This window comes from Nyctibius grandis, chromosome 17 (genome assembly GCF_013368605.1).
Source record: "Nyctibius grandis isolate bNycGra1 chromosome 17, bNycGra1.pri, whole genome shotgun sequence".
In the NCBI taxonomy this organism is placed as follows: Eukaryota; Metazoa; Chordata; class Aves; order Nyctibiiformes; family Nyctibiidae; genus Nyctibius; species Nyctibius grandis.
Window position 1 is genome coordinate 8,549,727 of NC_090674.1, and position 18,874 is coordinate 8,568,600.

At 39.6% G+C, this 18,874-nt stretch overlaps 1 protein-coding gene across 1 annotated transcript; it reads right to left on the reverse strand.

The window, feature by feature from the left end:
* Positions 1-2,262: 2,262 nt before the first annotated feature.
* Positions 2,263-6,131, reverse strand: UTS2 (urotensin 2). Its single transcript, XM_068415311.1, has 4 exons — positions 6,029-6,131; positions 3,650-3,760; positions 3,020-3,063; positions 2,263-2,379 (listed from the first exon to the last, which is right to left on the reverse strand). Exons 1-4 carry the CDS (start codon positions 6,129-6,131, stop codon positions 2,263-2,265), a joined length of 375 nt encoding a protein of 124 aa, XP_068271412.1.
* Between the last annotated feature and the right edge of the window lie 12,743 nt (positions 6,132-18,874).

An 18,874-nucleotide genomic window follows, 5' to 3' on the forward strand; every position in this document is an offset into this window, starting at 1 on the left:
TTTTTTTTAATCTCACTCTACCTTGCCCACTTCAGGATGTGTTATTTCCTTTCTAATTGCATCCCACAAAGAAAGGCAAGTACCTTTTGAATGTAAAGGGTATGTGTGGATATGTAAGCTGTTGGAGTTCAGCCTGCAGGATTTAAAGCTTCTGTCTGTGCTGGTTTTGTTAGAAAAGGTAAATAATAAACACCCTGGGAGCACCTTGGCCCCACCATGCTACAATTTGTGTTCTAGAGGAAGTATGAAAAAACAATTCATAGGTTTAATTCACAGGCATGTCTCATAGAGCAATGAAGTTCTTAACTAATTGCAGAGAAACAATTTGCTCATCTTTTTCTGCTTCAAGGGACTTTAGAGAAGCGTGGTCAACAGTGCTTAAAGAAGCCTGCAGGAGAAAGGCAAAGTCACTGCAGGGAGTACGAGGTACAGAACAGAAGATGTAGCATCTTATTAAAATGGAAAAGAAAGTAGTAGTCTAATCTAAGTATGTAACTGAAGGTGCTTCTGGCAAGGTAAGTGATGCAGTTCCTTGAAATACAGGCATCTCAAAGGTAACATTAGGTATATTTTTGCTGATGGTTTATTAATTTTTAAAAGGATGATTTGGTCATTCTAAAGGTACTTACAAATGTGAGCCGAATTATCTAGGTACTCCAAAAATTATGAGGATAAGAGAATAGGCATGTGAAATGAAAAAGTTCCAGGTGGTGCTATGTTTTTATTTGGAGATCGAGGCAATGTCAGTCCAGCTATGCTACTGGTTTGTCAATAGCAGTCATCCTGTCAGCTGAAGTTCTTGGTCGCAGTTAAAAACCTGTACCTTTCACCTCTGCATGGGTGTCAAAGGTAAGCTGAATGATGTACCCCATGCTGTACTGCTCTTCCTGCAGCCTCTTCAGCTTTCTGTGACAGCTCTAGCCGCCTTGTCTCTGGCCTGCAGAAGAGAGGAAAAGCTCGGAGCTGAAAGCTGGCAGGAACTATAGGTTATAGGAGGATGGGGAAGAAGCCGAGTTTGCCCTTTTCTGTCATGGACTGGACATGCTCTCCATTCTTGGGCCCTGGAGCTGAGTTTATCTGGCATCTGCCATGAACATTTCCTTCAGGAAGGAGGCATTTGGGTGTGCAACAGGGTCTCGAATGGTTGTCTTTTTGAGAGCTACTGGTCATGTCCAAAGATGCAGTCTGAACTCCTTCATACCAGAGGCAAGGACTGTGAATGACTGGACGCTTCAGGCTCTGCTGAAATTCTGCTAGATTAGAATGAGCTGCATTCCCTGCCAGCCCTCGCTGCTGTACTCGAGTCTAGCTTGAACACTGAAGTTTTGCTTCTTCAGATGCCATAACTGCTAGCAAGTGTTTTTGCAGTATTGTTACCTTGTCTTGACTTCATCCTCACCCCCTGAGAGCTCTCTTCATTCCTTTATTCTCTTATGTAGATAGCTAGTGAGCTTTTTAATACTTGTAATATTTTTTCAATTATTATTCATTGTGGTTTTATTTGTTTTGCTCTATGTTTGCAATTTTTGAAGTGGAATTGAAGAGGTTTTTTTTTTCCCAGCCTTTGTAGGCTCTACACCTTTCCCTGTCTATGAAATAAATCTATCTTAGATGGTTATTCATTTAGATAAATTTGAAGTCTTACAAGTTTTTATTGACTGATGAGGTGGCAGGAAAGGAGTAATTTCCAGACAGGCACTGACTTGCTCCATTGTGTAAGAGAAGGATGAATGTTCAGAAGATTTCAAATAGCTGCACAGTGCATCCAGCTGCTCTGCATTTGTAAGGACATTTTTCTTTGTTATAGCTGGCTTCATCTGTCTCACTATTTATGTGAAGTGAACAAGCTGTATCAAGCCTGTAGGCCTTGTTTCAAACAGCACAGTCAGAGATTGATGATGTATATTATTGACATCAATGTAGCATGTGTATCACTGTTAGGTGAAGTTTATTTCAAGCTTTCTGTGAGCCTTGATTAGTTTGAGGTTTATGAGAAGTGTGTATTGAACAAGATAGGGCTTCACAGCTCAGACTGTTTGTGCATATTATCCTGTTGTGCTGAACTCCAAGAAAAACTACACTGCTCACAGCATAGTTGCAAAACATCAAGAATTTATTAATTTCCAAGTAACATAGAGTCTGAAGTTAGGAGCGGTCTTCGTGTTTCTTCATTCTCATTTTAAATCAAGGAAATCTATATACATGTTTTCAGACATCTGTATAAATTATGCAACCAAAGTCAGGGAGAGATTCTTCTCCTGTTTACACACAATATTTCCAGAAGCACTCGGAGAGATTCCCACGTTTCTTGTACTGTTTCCTGTCCTTGGTCAAGAAGCGGCCCAGGAAAGCAATTCGAGGATGATTTCCGTAGAAAGTCTGAAGTCAAACAGCATTACAGAGGTTACTGTTGGATAGTAAATGTTCCCAGCAGGAAAGCACGCCCTTCACTGCCCCAACTGATCACCCAGCCCTGTGTTCTGACTGGAGGAAGGAGAGGTGTCTGCCCAGTGTGCCCTCTGATTCAGATGATGCGCTAAAACTAGTCCCTGTCTTCTGCTTTTATATTTAATGCAGCAGACAAGTGAACAGGAATGATGTTCTCCATTTACCTAATGGTTCATAACAAATCTGGTAATACTGTGTAGCCTATGTTGTAGTGTGGGGGAAAAATGACATGCAGCTAATACTGGTTAATGTACTGGCCTAGCCTGGTGAAGCTGGAAATTGGCCTTTATTTAGAAAGCTGTTTTTCTGGGGAAAAAAAAAAGGTTGGGGTGGGTGATGTTTGGAATGAAATGCTCCAGATTACTCGCTTTTTTCTTTTTTTTATTTTTTTTGTCTCCCCTGCTTATCTAACTGCTAAGTGATTCCAGTTTCAAGACCACTGTGGCATACTTTAGTCTATACTGTTTGTGAAGCCTGTGGATCTTAAATGATGTCTTGGTAACAATTCTGTGTAGTTTAAAATGTGGAGCCTTACTTTTCTTCTTTCAGTGACAGACGGTCATTTACTTACCTCTTTGATATTTTCCCTTGAGTTGTAGCTGCTGGGGCTAAGACCTGGTAGAGGGGAGACATAATGAAATGTTTTACCATTTAGAAATCGTAAACCTACACAAGTCATTCTTGTGTGCCATAATGCTGTAGCTGGCAGAAGTCTTGAACTGGAATGTTCAGAGGACCAGACAGGAAACCCTTTTGCTGCAGCACAGCCAGTTCTTGCAACACACAGTTCCAGCAGGAACTGGGACTCTGAAGATGCAACCTGTACAGCCTCTTTCTGTTGCCCCCTAAACCATCTATTGCTATTGATTCTGCACTTTCTGCGAGTATTGATGTTTTTTTAAGAGACTGCTATTTTGCTTTGTCTGCTCTCTCCTTCTAGGCCAATCTTTGCCTTGCCCCAGTTTTGCTATATGGAGGTTTTGCTAAACTAATTTTGAGACTTTTTCAGCTAGTATTGAGCTGCAAGCATGGTTGCTCAGCAGTTTTCCCCAAGATCACAGTTAATTAAATGACAGCTGTCTGTTGCCTACACATAATGTTGTATTTCAGTAAATACCCAGGAGCTGGGGCACAATATCTGTGGAAGCTGGACATACAAACCATAGGCACTCTCACATAAATTGCTGTGGTAATTCCTCACCTGCTTTGTTGTCTTCAGTCAGTGTGCCCAAGAGCTCTGGCAGAAACTGAAGCAGGGGAGTGCTTCCCAGGCTGCCCAACCGCTCCAGATTTAATCTTGAATCTTCATCAGCTGCAAATGGAAGATGACAGAAACAGGCATACAGTAAGAGTCTTTTGCTTTGAATCCCTGTTTCAGTCTGTCTTGGATGATTTCTGATCAAGTCTGTTGGCCCCACCTGTTGAAGATTATCATGAAATCACTAATCATTGATCCTCATTTAATGAATATAGTAGGGGATAGTTGGGTTTGGGTTTTTTTTTCTTCCAAAGCTTTGAGAAAAGATACCTTCCTGATGTTAATGTTAGATTCTCATTTCTCTGGCAGATCTTAATCTTTAAGAAAGTTTTTTGACCAACAGTAGCCCCTCCCATTGCTTGGGGAACTTACAACCTAATCCTTCTGGTACTCAGCTGTAGACAACCCAGACTAGTATGTAATTTTGGGGTTTTTTTTTTTAGTCCATTTCTTTATCAACTTGTTCCTATGCCAGAGCTTTTCTATGAATAAAGACAAAACTTCCTGTTCAAGGTCTATTAACCTGCTCAGTTTCCCAACTATTAAATGCAATAAGATGGGGGGAAGGGCAGGAATAAATGTAGGAAATCTTAAAACATATTTTGGCAGCTGTGCTTCTCAGTGCATTTCAATCATCCCTCTCATTTAATGTGCGTACCAGTACAGGTCTTATTACTTTTTCTGAAACAACAGATTGCCAATACCTGATGGAATTGATTTGTATGTGCGTAGAGAATTTAGAATTCTGTAACTAGCCTATGCCTCAAGGCAGGTTTCTAACAGGAGCCCTTAGCGATGTTATACTTAAGGTAAATAAGGCTTTTGTAATCTGAGCAGTAAATTTAATCTTTGCTAATATATAGCAGATATTCAAAATTGTGGACAACGAGAGGGTGCTATTATCACACTCTAGTTGAATAGATGAATATTGTTTTGTAGTTGCACTTCTAGGTGATACTATGGAGTTTTAGTTGCTCTTATCTGCAGGGATGCGTGGGACTGTATAGCTCCTCAGTAGGGAATATATAAGAAAATAAGCTGCTGAAAATAATCCCTCAACATTTCAAAAACTTGTACCAAGATCAAGAACTTGAAGACCTTGGACATCCACATTGTTTGTTTGTTCACTGTACAAAAAGGACAATTGCAAAGGACAGTGGGGATTTCAGTGTAAAACTCTGAATAAGAATACTGTAACTTCCCTGTGCTATATGGAGACAATTCATACCTCTAGCCTTGTACTATTTTTTAATTCAGAGCAGTGTTAGCAGGTAAGCTTGCTTTGAGATTTACAAAAAACAAAGCAACTCTCTTTGATACAGAGTTCTACTTCTATCTTACCCAGCCTAGAGACTCTTTGTATTAGCAAGGAAGATTTAATAAGCCTAATGGATGTCTTCAAACAAATGCAGTAATTGTTAGAGCCAACTTGTTCACCCTATAATGTGATAGATATTATCCATACTGAGTCATGGTTGCCTGTAAATGCAAGTTACATAGTGGAAGGCTTGAGAAGATGCTGGCTTAGTGAGTCCAAGGTTTTCAAAGCAAACTAGGGACTACTGATACCTAGAAACCAGCACATCAGCTGTTGCACCTGCAAAGCAGGTAAGAACGGCCACTTTTTTTAATAGTCAGCTTTATGCAATAACTTTATGCAATAACTGTCTGATGACAGTAACCTCCCAGACTCTGCTGTGCATTTTTACTGAGCCATTTCAGTCTTGACTTATAGTATAATTTCAAATTTTGAGGACAGCTTTTTCAAGCAGATTTATTCTTTCACTGGACTGAATGGAATCTGCATTAGTGAAAAAAAAAAAAGCATGCTCAATACATTGCTGTTTTTGCAGTGTAAGACAGGCTTGCCTGTTCTTGATCTAAGTAGGACTGCATTGATATTTGCAGTAGGTTTCCCCTTTTTTTAAATACAACTTCAGTTAAATATAGCTCATTTTAAAGCGTAGCAAGAGGAGAGACCATACAGCCAAGTTTCTTTAAATTACCCAATGCCTACTAATGCTGCTTCAAAGACAGACGCTGTATATGCCAGCTCGCATTCAATGCTAAAAGACTCATCTACCTTTGTCTCCTGGATCTCAAAGCAGCAGGAAGAAATACGTAGGGCACCCAACCTCCCCATTTTACAAGACTAGCATCCACTGATGATGTTGCTTGCGCTGCCAGTGTTCTGAAGACATTCCTGCTTTTTCTACAGCTAATCAGCACAGATAAAGGCCCCTCGGAAAGTGTACCTGCTTCTCTTCTGGTCTTACTGCTCCAGCCCCTGCTTTGTGGCCATTAAAATCAAAAGACTCTTACCTGAGAGTTGATAAGACATCTCACTGGCATTGATGATGGGGAGAGATGAGAGAGGACAGGAGAAGCTGATGATAATGAGACAGCAGAATACCAGCTTATGCATCGTTGCTGTGTTGAATATATTTTGTCTTTGTCTACCCCTGTAACTCAGAACTCCTGTCTGACTGTTGCCTCTGCTCCCAGTTTCACCCGTTATATAGCCGCTCATGACCTCATAAATATCATCATGTACTCTCCCCCCTTCAAAAAAAAAAAAAAATCCAATGAATTTATTGCCCATTGATTCTAAATGGAAACCACTTTGCATTGATGTAATTTTTCAAGGTAACAGTTCATAGACAATAAATTTACTGTCATATAGCTTGGTGTACAAAATGGATATTATATCAAACCAAGCACAGTAAAGTTTATAAATCTGGCATTAAAAAAAAAAAGTAACTTCCAGTTATAAATCATGAGTTAACAAAAGGGTCAGACGTTGGTTGAAATGACCAGGGCAATAAGACAGCTGATTTATGAGCCTTAGCAGGCTTGACGCAAAGCATCTGATATGAAATGCACCTTTTTTTTTTTTTTCCTTTTGTGAGATGGATGGATGTGATGTGTTGTATTTGGGGTTCTTGTGCCAGAAAAAGTGAAAGAGAAGGGAAGTTAAAACATCTAGCTAATTTACAAAGAGAATGTTAGGGGAGTTCAATTATTTTATTTTTTTTTCTTTCCTTGTAGCATTTCACATCTATTTATTTGAGAAGACCTCATCCAATGTTGCCCTAGAGAATTGTCTTGGCAGAGAAAGTACAGCTTCCATCTGGAGACTTGCTTGGTACATATAAACTACTGTGGTTGATATTAAACACAGGTCCCTCACTAGACTGGGAGACCCTTTTCCATTTCACTTATCTTCTCTTTCCTTCAGTTGGAGCTAACTACTTAATTCTGTGTGTGCTTGCTAGTTTTTTTCACTGTTTGCCCTTAATAGTTGCTGTATGTAATCTCATAACTTTACTCTTTATTTCTCTCCATCTAGCATATTTTGTCTTCTCTACTTACAATTTCATTTTTCATATCAAAGAGCAAGGACTGACTGGACTGATCCCTCAACTTTGTTCTCTATGAAGCATCATGTCCAACTGTATAGAGCCTTGAAAATAAAAAAAGTAAGTTTATGGCAATTTTCTTTCCTTTAGATGGTGAGAAGATTATGTCTGTTCAGGTTCATAATAAACTGAGGTTTGATAATTTTCTTTCCTGCCTCTCTAATAAAATGTTTGTGCCTTCAAATGCTCTTCAAAGTACTATGAAATCCAACTAATGTTACTGAAGTTCTTTCCCTATGCTGAATTGTATGATAATTGTAAGTTGCAAAAGGAGTGAACTTATCTGCTTCCTTTTTCCTTTATTAACATTTCCTGTTGAAGATGAATTTTTATATTATAAATTCTGTGACTCCTAGGACTAATTTCAAATTAGCTATATCGGTCGTCTAGAACAGATGTATTTCTGCTGCAGGTCTAATTCAAAGAGAGCATGCCCCACACATGTGTGGCTAACAGGTTGTCCAGAAAAGCTGTGGGCTCTGAATCACAGAATGGGTTGAGGTCAGAAGGCAACTCTGGAAATCATCTCATCTAACTTCCCCTGCTCAAAGCAGGGTCAGCCAGAGCAGTTTGTCCAGGAGTGTGTCCAGTCAGGTTTGAATAGCTTCAAGGATAGAATGGGACAGAATTTCAAAACTAATCTTGACAGGCCCTGAGCTTCCCCACATAAGTTCAAATGCTCTGCTTTGAGTGCAGAGGTTGGGGGGGTGGGAGAGGTGAGAGAGGACCTTCAGAGGTCCTTCCAACCTAAGTTTTTCTGTCATCCTGTGTGTACAGAGAGGTCTAGTACTGACTTACAGAACATGTGCTGCAGGTGTCTGAACTACAAATCCTGCTTCTCTGGACTTCTCTTTGCTGAGGTGAGTGGATATGACAAAAGAATTTCTCTACAGAATTAACCTGTGCATCCCTACGAGAGAAGTAAGTAGCTAGAGAGGAATTCTCTCTCCTCATCTGAGTCATGCAACTCTTCATTCCAAAACTGCAGACAGTAATTAGGTCTGATTTGATGCATGATCTCACTGTTGGTGCTGGATGCTCTGTACAAATGCTTCTCCTTCAGTGAACTATCAATGACAATGGCATTATCAATATTCACTCTGAGCATCCTCCAAGGAAAGCTAATGAAGCACTCTTCACAAGCAACTTATGTCCTTTGTCTTCTCTCAAGGAAGACTCAGCCTCTTAGAAGCCATCATGAAGTGCGTCATGTGCAAGTTGGGCAACTTGCCCGCAGCTTATTGCCTTTACTCAGACTTGAAGTTGTCACTTGGACACTCTTTCCTCTACCAAAATGTCAAAGGCATTTTCCTCAGGGGACAGCGCACACGTCATCATGCCAAGCAAAGAAACAGCTCATCCTAAACAAAGGTACAAAACTCTGAATACTCGGGTGAGGGAAGTAAATGTGACTTGCACTTTGAAAGCTTGGAAATTGATTTGGAAGAAACTTGTTTAATTTTTATCAAAACTACTATTTTGTGGGAAAACTTTTTTAAGTTCTTATTTATGCTAATAGGCTTTCTTTCAAGTGCTTCAATTTAAAATAGCAGGGCAGCAGTAGTCCAGATAAATTACTGAGCAAACTCTGGATAGTAAGTATATGTTACCCTATCATAAAAGATTATCCTTAATTATCAGAAGAAACAACTATTCTTGGTTTAAAATGATGGCTTGTGAAGAATAAGTTGCTAATGAAGTCAAGAAAACTTAAAAAAAAAAAACACAACAAAAACAACCAAAAACACCCCCAAAAATTATCCACCTTCTGAGTAAAATAGCAAGGATGAAATCTAATCTGTAATGCAAAAGTTCTTTCCCCTGTTTTGAAGTGCTTTATGATAAGTAAGCACAAGTTGTTATTTTAGTCAAGTATTGTGACAGCTGGCAAAAGCAGGAATTTCAGAGAAGATGTGATTTAGCAGTAGCATTTGTATGAGGGGCTTTTTCCTAGGATATACCTTTTGGTGAAACTTTTTGGCTTGAATTTAGTTTGCATGGAGAGAGGTGTGCAGTAGAATGTTTGTGTATTGGCACTGTAACGGCAGATGAGCTTATTATATAAATGTACAGCTCTTCCTTGAATTTTACTAAGTTTTTAACTTAACATCTTGATTCAATGAGTTATACACATTGGCTGGTGTGAGAGAAAAAATATTTGTAGTGTTATTTACTTCCCTGCTAGGGTCTAGCATATCATTTAGGGGTTTGGCGGGTTTTTGCTTTGCTGTCACTGCTGGTTTAGCAGATATCTGTCCTCACTAACACCGAAGAAGTTAACTTTAAAATTTCTCATTTTAGCTAATCATTCAGCTTCGTAACATAATTATTGGATCTATTTTGCATACTGAAATAGCTGCCTTGTGAGATTATATGTGCAATAAGGTTTTTTCCTGCCACTAGGTTGCATTGCCTTATGTTTAGTCTGTATTTTAGAGTGTACTGAAAATAGTCTGTTGGGAAACTCGGCGGATCAAAGAAAAAAAAACTAACCATAACTTGGGCACTTGCTGTTAACTTTTTTTTTTGAAGATGCTTCTTCTGCCCACTGTGTGTGAACTGTGATGTAGCATATGTGGTGTATATTCTGTATAACCAGATAGCACTATATGGTGTATTTGGGTACGTACAGTACTATTTCTATTTTCTAAATTTCTGTCAAAGTTATGTAAGATCTCTGAGAGGTTCTGACCTAGGTTTTTTTGTTCTGTGGTGGTCTGAAGGTGCATAGGTGAGTATGTATGCATAACTGAGCACATACCTTTGTGTAATTGAAGATGGCAGGTCCATAGCCCTTTCTCAAGATATTTTATTTTGCTACAGAATTGGCAAGTGGTCTAAAAATTCTCTAGTGCAGCATCACAGCTGCCAAAACATTTGTCCTTTGTAGTATAGTTTCCACCAGTTTAAGGGAAAAATCCCTCTTGATTTTTGGCCCTGCTGGGCTGGCACACTGTAGCCTGGGTATATTCTCCAAGTGAAGCTTGACAAACTGGTCCTTAATTCTCCTGTCCTCTCAGCACTACAGAATTAGCAAACTGAAGTTTCACACAGTTTGACATGAAGTAAGTCTGGCATGACTGGAGCTTGGAAACATAGAACATCGATATCTTATGGGAATCAGATTCTGGATAATGCAGCTGCAAACAGAGCAGCAGAGACCAGATCTTGAAATAAGGTTTCTTCCACAAAAAATGTAATGGAACTAACTATGCAATTACAGTTTATTTTTAAAACTGAAATTATGAGAGCAGACAGTATAAGGAAAGATGAATGCTTCTGCAGCAAGAGTGGAACTTTCTCTTTACCTTTCTCCCACTCTCGCAAGGTATCCCAAATAATCTGTTCAACCCTAATAAGAAATTATGATCTGGACAAAACCAGAAAAAAAACTTCTTTATCTCATTTTTCTAGTCAGCACGCTGCACAGAAAGGAGTACAAAGCAGCCTTGCTGAAAGGTGTAGGCTGTTAGTCAACGACTGTCCATACTTACACTCCCATTTCATCAGTCCCAGCTAGAGAGCAAGCTGGAGACTTGGGCTCATGCTCTTCAGAGGTGCATGTCTGCTTCTGCAACACTGCTGTGCTTGGCACCAGTAAAAGTTTCCAGTTTGGGCTGCTTTGTTGTGGAGAAGTCTGTTGTGAGGCATTTTCAAGGCAAAGTACTGGATTTTGAGAGACCTTCCAGTAATCCAGAGTAGTCCAAATCAGCTCTGATCCTAAAAGGATCAGTGCACCGATCCCTTCCTTCCTGGTGTGGGGAGCATGAAGGGAGAGAACCGTGGAGAAAGAACTGGGATAGGTGAATACATTTTCCTAGCTGGTTTTCTGAATAGGGCTAGATTAACTTTTTGGTGACTGTATTTTTTAACAGCTAGCCAGTGTGCCTCGACCCGTAACAAGTACCTTGTTTTTACAGACTACATTTCAAAGAAAAGAAGCCTGCTCTCTGCTTACGTTGGCTTTGTCCCTCAGAGGATGTAAGGGAGCTGGTAATGGGATCACTGCCCCGAAGGGGGTGTGAGAAGCCTCCTGAACAGGCTGGAGTGCACAGGGAGCAGGCGCAGGGTCTGAGCCCCCTGTAACGGGCAGTGGGCTATGGAGTTCAGACTTATGAACGATAACTAAATTGGGGAAAAGTAACCACGTGGTGTTGGTTGGGTTTGGTTTTTTTTCTCCATTTTTCTCTTCTGAAAAAGGTTTTATTTCTCTTCCCTTCTTGCATACATATACCTTTCTCAGCTAAAGAACTCTCTTACCTTTTTTTGAAAAATTATTAAATAGTAGCTTCAGTGGTAGAAGTCAGCATCACTGCTGGTATTGGAACTGCATCGGAAGCTGGCTCCGCTGAAGAGCACCACAACAATTATGTGCATCAAGTAAAGCAGGCAGTCGGGTCAGGACAGAGTCTTCACTCTTGAATGGTTCTTGCATGAAGAGTGGTATGATCTACTCTGCTTTTTCATTTACTATGACCATCTTTTTCCTTTTCCTAACGCCTTTGCTGTCTTGGCATTTCTAGAAGCAGTCAAGTCTCATGTTAAGCTTGGAAAGGCCTGCCTTTGTCATCTGGTTTAACTCTCTGAAACCACAGCTAAAGCATTTTGTGCAGGATTTTGACCTTCACAGGGCTTTTATGTAGCAGCCGCTTTCTTAGTCCTTTCTTTTGCCTTGTTCCATTCCGTGTACTAGTTTACCTTTCTTCTCCTGTCCTTCTTGTGCTCTTGTTACATTCCTGGCACCATTCCTCTGTCTGCAGTGCTCAGCCTTGTCTGTCTGTATGCTATAGGTGGAAGTGTAGGGAGTGGAAAGAAAGAAGGAGCTTTTAAAGGGAGGGTTCGGGAAGGTGCTTGCAGGACTCCGTCCTTGTTTCGGCCTCTGCACAGGACCATGGACAGGGAATGGAGGGTGACACTGGGTGCTGCTGGAGCCCTTCTGGCTGCATAGGCACAAGGCAGTTGCTTCTTGTATTTATGGTGTATAATGAATATACCAAATAAAGTTTTGGGGGTTTTTTTGGTTGTTTTTTTTTTTTTTTTTACTAGTTGTCCTCTAGTTTGGTGAGAAAATGGACGTCCTCAGCAAACAGAGCTATGGAGTTTAGCATTGATTTCTGTTCCCCTCCATCCTTGAGCACATAAGCTTATTCACATCTCTGCCTCCCTGTCGTTCTGGTCTTAAGAGATCCCAAACCAAAAAGTTTTTTTTTAATGCTAGGGTATCTTTGTCTCTTTGGACTTTCGCGTAAGTACTGTTGTTGTATAGAATATATGTATATTCATAGTTTTATCAGCAGTAGATGTTATATTTTTCTTTTTAAAACAATACTGCAGTCTGCCTGAAGTTTAATTTAGGTTGTAATAAGAAATTATCAAGCTAATCCTGCTGCGGAGCTAGGTTACTGCTGCGTGCTATGACATTTTCACTCTTGTTCTGTTCTTAAACTTAGACCATTCGTTATTTTTTTGTTAAGTAGATTATTGAGGGTTTTTCCACACAAATTATTGTCCTGGAGCCTGCCCACACAGACATCTATACAGCTGAGGTTTTAAAGAAATTAACTTCAGCTTTATCTCTGTCTCCTAAGGCTTCAAATGCAGCTTTTAAAAAGATGGTACTACTGATGTCAAAAAGGGAAGCAGCAATACCTTGCTGATTCTTTTCTTAGTAGTTTGGATGATGGGATGGGCAGGCCAGGATGTTGTCTTGTACTTTTTCTGGCTCAAAGTGAAGGAGCGAAGAAATACTAAAGCAGCAAATTGCAGGAGATGGATGAGGCATAAGAGTTGTCTTCCAGATTTCCCTGCTTGAGACTACTTCGTACACTGTTAATTGCACAGTGCTCTGCATCATCAGTTTCTTGTTACAAACCATTTTATCAGAAGCTTATTAAGATTTTGCTGTCTTTGAAAATGGTGCCCTGTTTCTGAAAGAGCAAGAGGATAAGGGCTCGTATCCACAGTGGGGTGGAACAAAGGCAATTTTGTCAGAGGTGTCCTTATGCTTTTCTTTATTTTTCTGTCCAGATTTTCACATTTGATGTACAAAAGTTCTTCCTGTTTTTACCGCCAAGACATAGGTTCACTTATCACTTTAATATCCACAACTCAGAGGTCAAATTTCAGGTAGTTCTGTAGAAGTTCAGCGCGTGGGCAGGAGCCACTGACTAATTAAAGAGGTATCCTAATAAGCATTGGCATTTAACTGTCCTATTTAGCGTAGGCAGTAAATGAATAGCTCACAAAAGCAGACTTTAATTTTTTACTTTGCTTTCCAAGTGCGTAATCCCTTTAATCCTTCACTACTTGGATTTTTTTTTTTGTTAATTAAATGGAATCTCTGCAGGCTCGGTGATTCACGTTTCAGCACAAATACGTGTACTTAACAGGGGGAAAGCTGGCATAAGTCTCACTGAGCAACGTGAGGTTTAAAGCAGCTCTTTCAAGGTTATTTTGTAAATTAGTTCATGTTTCTTGGCAGTCAGCCACGTAGAATCTTCCCTTCACTGTTTAAGAGATGGATTCCAGTTTATCAAATAATTCTTGCTACAAGTGTTAACTGATTTTTCTCTGTGATGTCTGACTGACTATCTGACTGATCTTGACTGGAGTGGAAAGCCGTCCCTGCGGATGGGAGTGATCAATGGGAGTAGGAATTAACAAAAGTGAAGGAAGCAGATATCAGATCTTTGTCTTCTGATTTGGCAAGTTGAATGTTTCTTGCTACACTGGAACTAAGTAATGGGAGCAAAATCCTCTTTCCTGCAAGAATTCTCAAGGCACATTTACAATATAATAGAGTTCTGAAGAGCAGTCACTATTTAGCCTGTTACTCTTATTCCTTTGCTATGTATGCATTTTTCATGAGTAAGGCTTGTAACAGACAACCAACTGGTTACTTCTGAGCAGAGTCTGCAGAAGAGAGATGGAAATAAGAAAAATCCACCAGTGTGTGGAAGCATACAGTTTCCATGCTTGGAAGAGTGGGATTAGGACCTGTATCACAAGGAAAGGATATATATCTGATGTGCTCATTCTAGCACAGTCCTGTCTTTTCGCTTTATAGTCTTGCTGCCAGCTGTGTAGCTTCTCTCTTCTAACATGCAGAAGAACCATCTGGTTAAGAAGAACCCTCATGTAGCAGGAGATGAAGGATATGTAAGACCAGTAGAAGAAATGCTGCAGATCTTTGCAAAGAACTACACTTGAACTAGCTTTTAGATGCCCTTTATGTTCCTGCTCTCATTCCATCCATTTCTCCACTAGTCCTTGTGACAATCTTCCTTCCTAAGCTGGAGAGGGTGATGGGGAGGTATTTCTGGCTGTTTGTAACTGCTCAGCTGTATTCTTGGCCTTTTCAGCTGAGGAAGTGGGTTGCTTTACAAAGCCTAGAACATGCATATTAGTATCCCATCCCAGCACCCATGTAGCTTTTCTAAAAATTCTGTACAAGACAAGCCAGAGTTATGTTTAGAAGGAAATAATGCATTGCCAACCACTGTCTGTGAAAATAGGATAGTGCAGGAAGCCTCTGAAGCCTTCTCTATTTACTACTCATTTCTGCCACCATGCTAATGTTTTATTTACATGATGATCTCTTTATGTCATTAGGAAGGACTGGAAGAAGATGCAGAAACAGTGGTATAAGGCAGAATAATTAGTACCGCCACAGCATGGTAAGTCCTTTTCCTGTTCTGTAATTCCCTGAGGCATGTTTAGTCACTCTTGAAAAGCACATAAATGGTACATGTTACAGCCTCACTGTTCCATGTGAGAAGTGTTCTGATCATAGTCTGCTCTACTGATGAGTGCAGACATGGTGAGATTCAATGACAAGAGAATATGTTCCTGTCGTATCTGCTGGCTTCCTGAGTAGAGTGCCCGTTCACATTTCTAAATCGTTTAACTCTCAAGTTAAAGAAAAGAACAGCAGCTTCCTTTTCTCTTATTAGAACTCATAAATTTGAAGGAACCACCAAGCATTTTATGTGGTTGCACCTCTACAGCTATAAGGTAATAAACTTATTAAGGTGTACCACAACAAGTCAAAAAGACACAATATTAAGGGTGGCTGTAACACCGATAATGTAAATCGGGGGAAAAAAATCTTTGGCCTTATGAGGAGATTGTAGCTTGATAAGGCAACTGTGGTGCTGAACTGCAATGTTGCAGTTTCTCTGGGGTCAATAATGTTTCCTCCCACCACTCCTTTCATATACCTGTTCACTGTATTTTCCATTCTAGTTTAAGAAAAATATGTTATGCTTTAGATACTTCAGTAAATTTTGCTTTAGGCATGTGTGTACATTTTCTTTAGAATTGTGTTCTACTCTTTCAGAGTTGCTCCAAAATTTGTACAAAGGTGCACTGAGTAAAAGTAGTGTGATACCTTTTTTCCCTTTTGTGTTTGTTGGTTTTTTTTTTTCCTGCTTACAGGCTTATACTTGTTCTAAATGGAAAGTATCAAAATATCAATGCTGTGAATATTAGAAGGATTTTTAAAAAAATATAAAAGTTTCTCAAGTCTATAGTGTTGTGTAGCTAAAGGCGAATTGTCTCTTTCACCTCTCCATCCGCCTTCTGCTTTTTTCCCAGAATTGCATTTGTTCTTAACCTGCTGAAATGCTTGTGCACAGGAGAAAAGTGAGCTAACGTAACCTAAGATTTGGTTGAAAACTGACTTATATGGGTAACTCGGACATTTTATTTCAGTTTTGAAATGGCTTGTTTCAGTTTGGATTACGTAAACTGAGAGTAGATTTAACAGGTTTACGATACACTGTGATAAATCATCCTTAAATTGAAGTAGGTGTCTTTGTAGGGGTTTTTGCACTTGGTAAATCGAATAAAACCTGATTTATTTTCTTAATGCAAACAGGTTAGACAAATAGGGATTTTTCCCTGATTTCTGTGGGTGTTCAGCTGGTGTTTTTTTCATTAAAATGTAATCCAGTTTGCTTCAGAATATTGGACGAATGGTCTGCTGCTTTAACTGGCAGGCACCCAGGATCTAGAAGGTGAAAGGAACCATAGTAGGTGATATCATAACAAACTCTTGCCAAATTGAGGTTAGAGGGAATTTCCATTTTCTTTGTAGATGGTATTAAAAGTTCCTCTTTACAGTGAGGGCAATGATGGTGACCAACAGCCTTTTTCATGCCAGTTCCAGGGACAGAAGGATGCTCAGCCGTCTGTTCCTGATGCACAGCTAACACACAACCTGTGGGATGGAGAACCTCCTTTGACAGACTCTGAAGAAAGCACTGTAGCAGGGAAGGCTTGTTTGTAGCTAAGGGAGGAACTCGGGTAATACTTGGTGATGGAATAAGACTTTGTATAATTTTAATAGCGAAACTTACCTTGACTTTTCATCACCTGTTTGAAATGCAAGCAGAGTGGTACAAGTTGCCTGTTTAATACTATTTCCTACGTGTTAAGCCTCTTCAGAGTGGACCACCTCCTATGGAGGTTTTCGCATCATTAGCGTTAGTATCAGAATGACTGTCAGGGAAGACTATGCTTCTATCCTATGAATGATCTGATAGAAAGAGTGAAAATAAGAAATCATATGCTACTTTTAAAAAATTGTATGACGTTTATATGTTTGAGAGGAGCTATTACAGTTTCAGTGACTATCACCCAGAAATGCACAAGCATGCCTGTAGAAGAGAGGGAGGTGAGACAGAAAACCTTTTGCTATGAACCTTTTGCTTTCCTTAGCTGCACAACTCTTGCAAGAAATTATGAAGCCAAGACATGTGACAAACACGGTTTTAATTACTGATGCCAGTAACTGTGCCAGGAAATGGTGCTGGTTCTGGAAGCAATAAAAAAGCAGCAGGCTCCTCTGCTTAAACTCATCTTTAAAGAGGATTTGTCTCCTTTTTCCATGCCTTCAGAACTCTGCCTGACATCACCTGGGCCTCCGCACACAGTCTGGCTAAGAGGACACTTTCTGACTTCCAAGAAAAACAAATGGAAATGCAAAAAGCTTGCATCTGGCCTGTTACCTCATCCTCGGCCACCTGGGCTGCTTGAGAGTCGTCATGGCATTCCCAGCTCCTTTTTGCTTGCTACATAATAAATTAAAAAGGCTGTTGAGAAAAGAGACGTTCACAGAAAGCAGACAACACTTAGAGCTCAGAGAGTTAGAAGGACTGATCTGCATTATTTCTACATGAACTGGTAAGTTTCTTCAGGTATTAAAGAATCTGTATGTTCAATAACAGCTCCCTGTGAAGCCAAGGTGCACATGATCTATCAATTATTTTTCATCACCAAAAAATACTTCTTTCCCACAGCCCTGGTTCTGAATTACGGACAGTCAGGCTTTACTCCTTCCTTCTGCCTTAAGTACCAGTAATCGAAGATGGATAGTGCAGTTTCTTCCCCTTCACCCTTGCTGGATGAAGGATTTTACAGTGCTCAGCATGCATGCAGGAAGGCTGTCTTCATCTGTGTTAAGAAACAGACAAATTCAGCTACAAATTTTGTTCAGGAAAGCTAGTAGGAGCTTAAAATGATGACAATGTTTCTTTTAATCGATTCATTGATGATCCCTAAATCTTACCGTGCAACATTTTTGCAAAAGCGTGGGAGACCAAAACATTCAAAAATTTGCATGTTGCATCCCGAATGATTTAGATCAGATGCCTACACCATTTCTGCTTTTGTGACTTGTATAGTAGCCACTTGTCAACTACCAAGCTGCACATTATCAAGCTTTGGCTGAAGTTTTACTAGCTGCTGTGGATTTTTTTCAGAAGAAAAAAAGAATAATTTAAAAAGGAAAAAAGGAACTTACAAATATGTGGCTTTTTTGCAGATGCAAACTTCTGAACGATCTTAATTGATGAGTCTGCCTCTTGCATTTCCATAGCATACTGCCAGAAGTGGTTTTACAGCTGTGTATTTACAGTGCTGCTTTTGTTATGAACTGTAATGTCCTGCTCTTAGCGGCAAAACAGATTAATTCACCTGTATTCATTTTCAGTTCTATAATGACCACATAAAATACAGCACTACTGCCAAGGCATTCTGGTAGCAAGCAAGCACTGCAGGCTGTAGTGTAAAGTGCCTCAGTCTTCCCTTTGCATTTGTACCACGATTTATTTCACTTTTGAAAATAACATCTTTCAGTCTTTGCTTTCAGGGCTTCTTGGTTCTTATTTATAAATATGTCTGCTTTGTAGATGTCATTGAAGTATTTCACAGAAGAAATACAGACTTAGCCAATCTCTTACTCTGCTTTTGTGGCCAGATGATGTGCGTTGTGAAATGCAAGCACATCTGCATATGTTTGACAACAGATTCTTGTGCCAACAAAATCTGTTTTTATCATTAATTCAGGCTTCCGCACTATCAAATGACAGAAGTCATAGGCAGAATTATGCACATAATCCTTTGATTGAAAAGAAGATTGCTCCTGACATTTTATTCGGAATGTATTTTCTTTCTGTGAATGACTATTCCTTGAAACATACCAGAAAGACAGTTTTGGTGTAAATATGTCCCTTATTCTCAGAAATCAATTTGGTCTTATTTAGGATTTTTTTTTCTTTTATTCTCCATAGGCTTTGGTTTGATTCATGGGAATTTTATGCCACTCCTGAAGTTTCAGTATAAAATAGCAAAACCAAACTGTCTGGAAAAAGTGTTGTAACGAGTGCCTCATTGTTCAGTAAGTAGATTTACTTCTGCTTCAGGTACAGAAAAAGAAATTAAGGGGTTCGCACTGTCTTCAGAGCAT

Coding starts and splice junctions, on each gene's coding strand:
- UTS2 (XM_068415311.1), bottom strand. CDS start 6,131: ATGCATAAGCTGGTATTCTGCTGTCTCATTATCATCAGCTTCTCCTGT. Junction 3,761..6,028: donor GATGTCTTATCAACTCTCAG/GTAAGAGTCTTT, acceptor TTCCATTTGCAG/CTGATGAAGATTCAAGATTA. Junction 3,064..3,649: donor GACTGAAGACAACAAAGCAG/GTGAGGAATTAC, acceptor CCCCTCTACCAG/GTCTTAGCCCCAGCAGCTAC.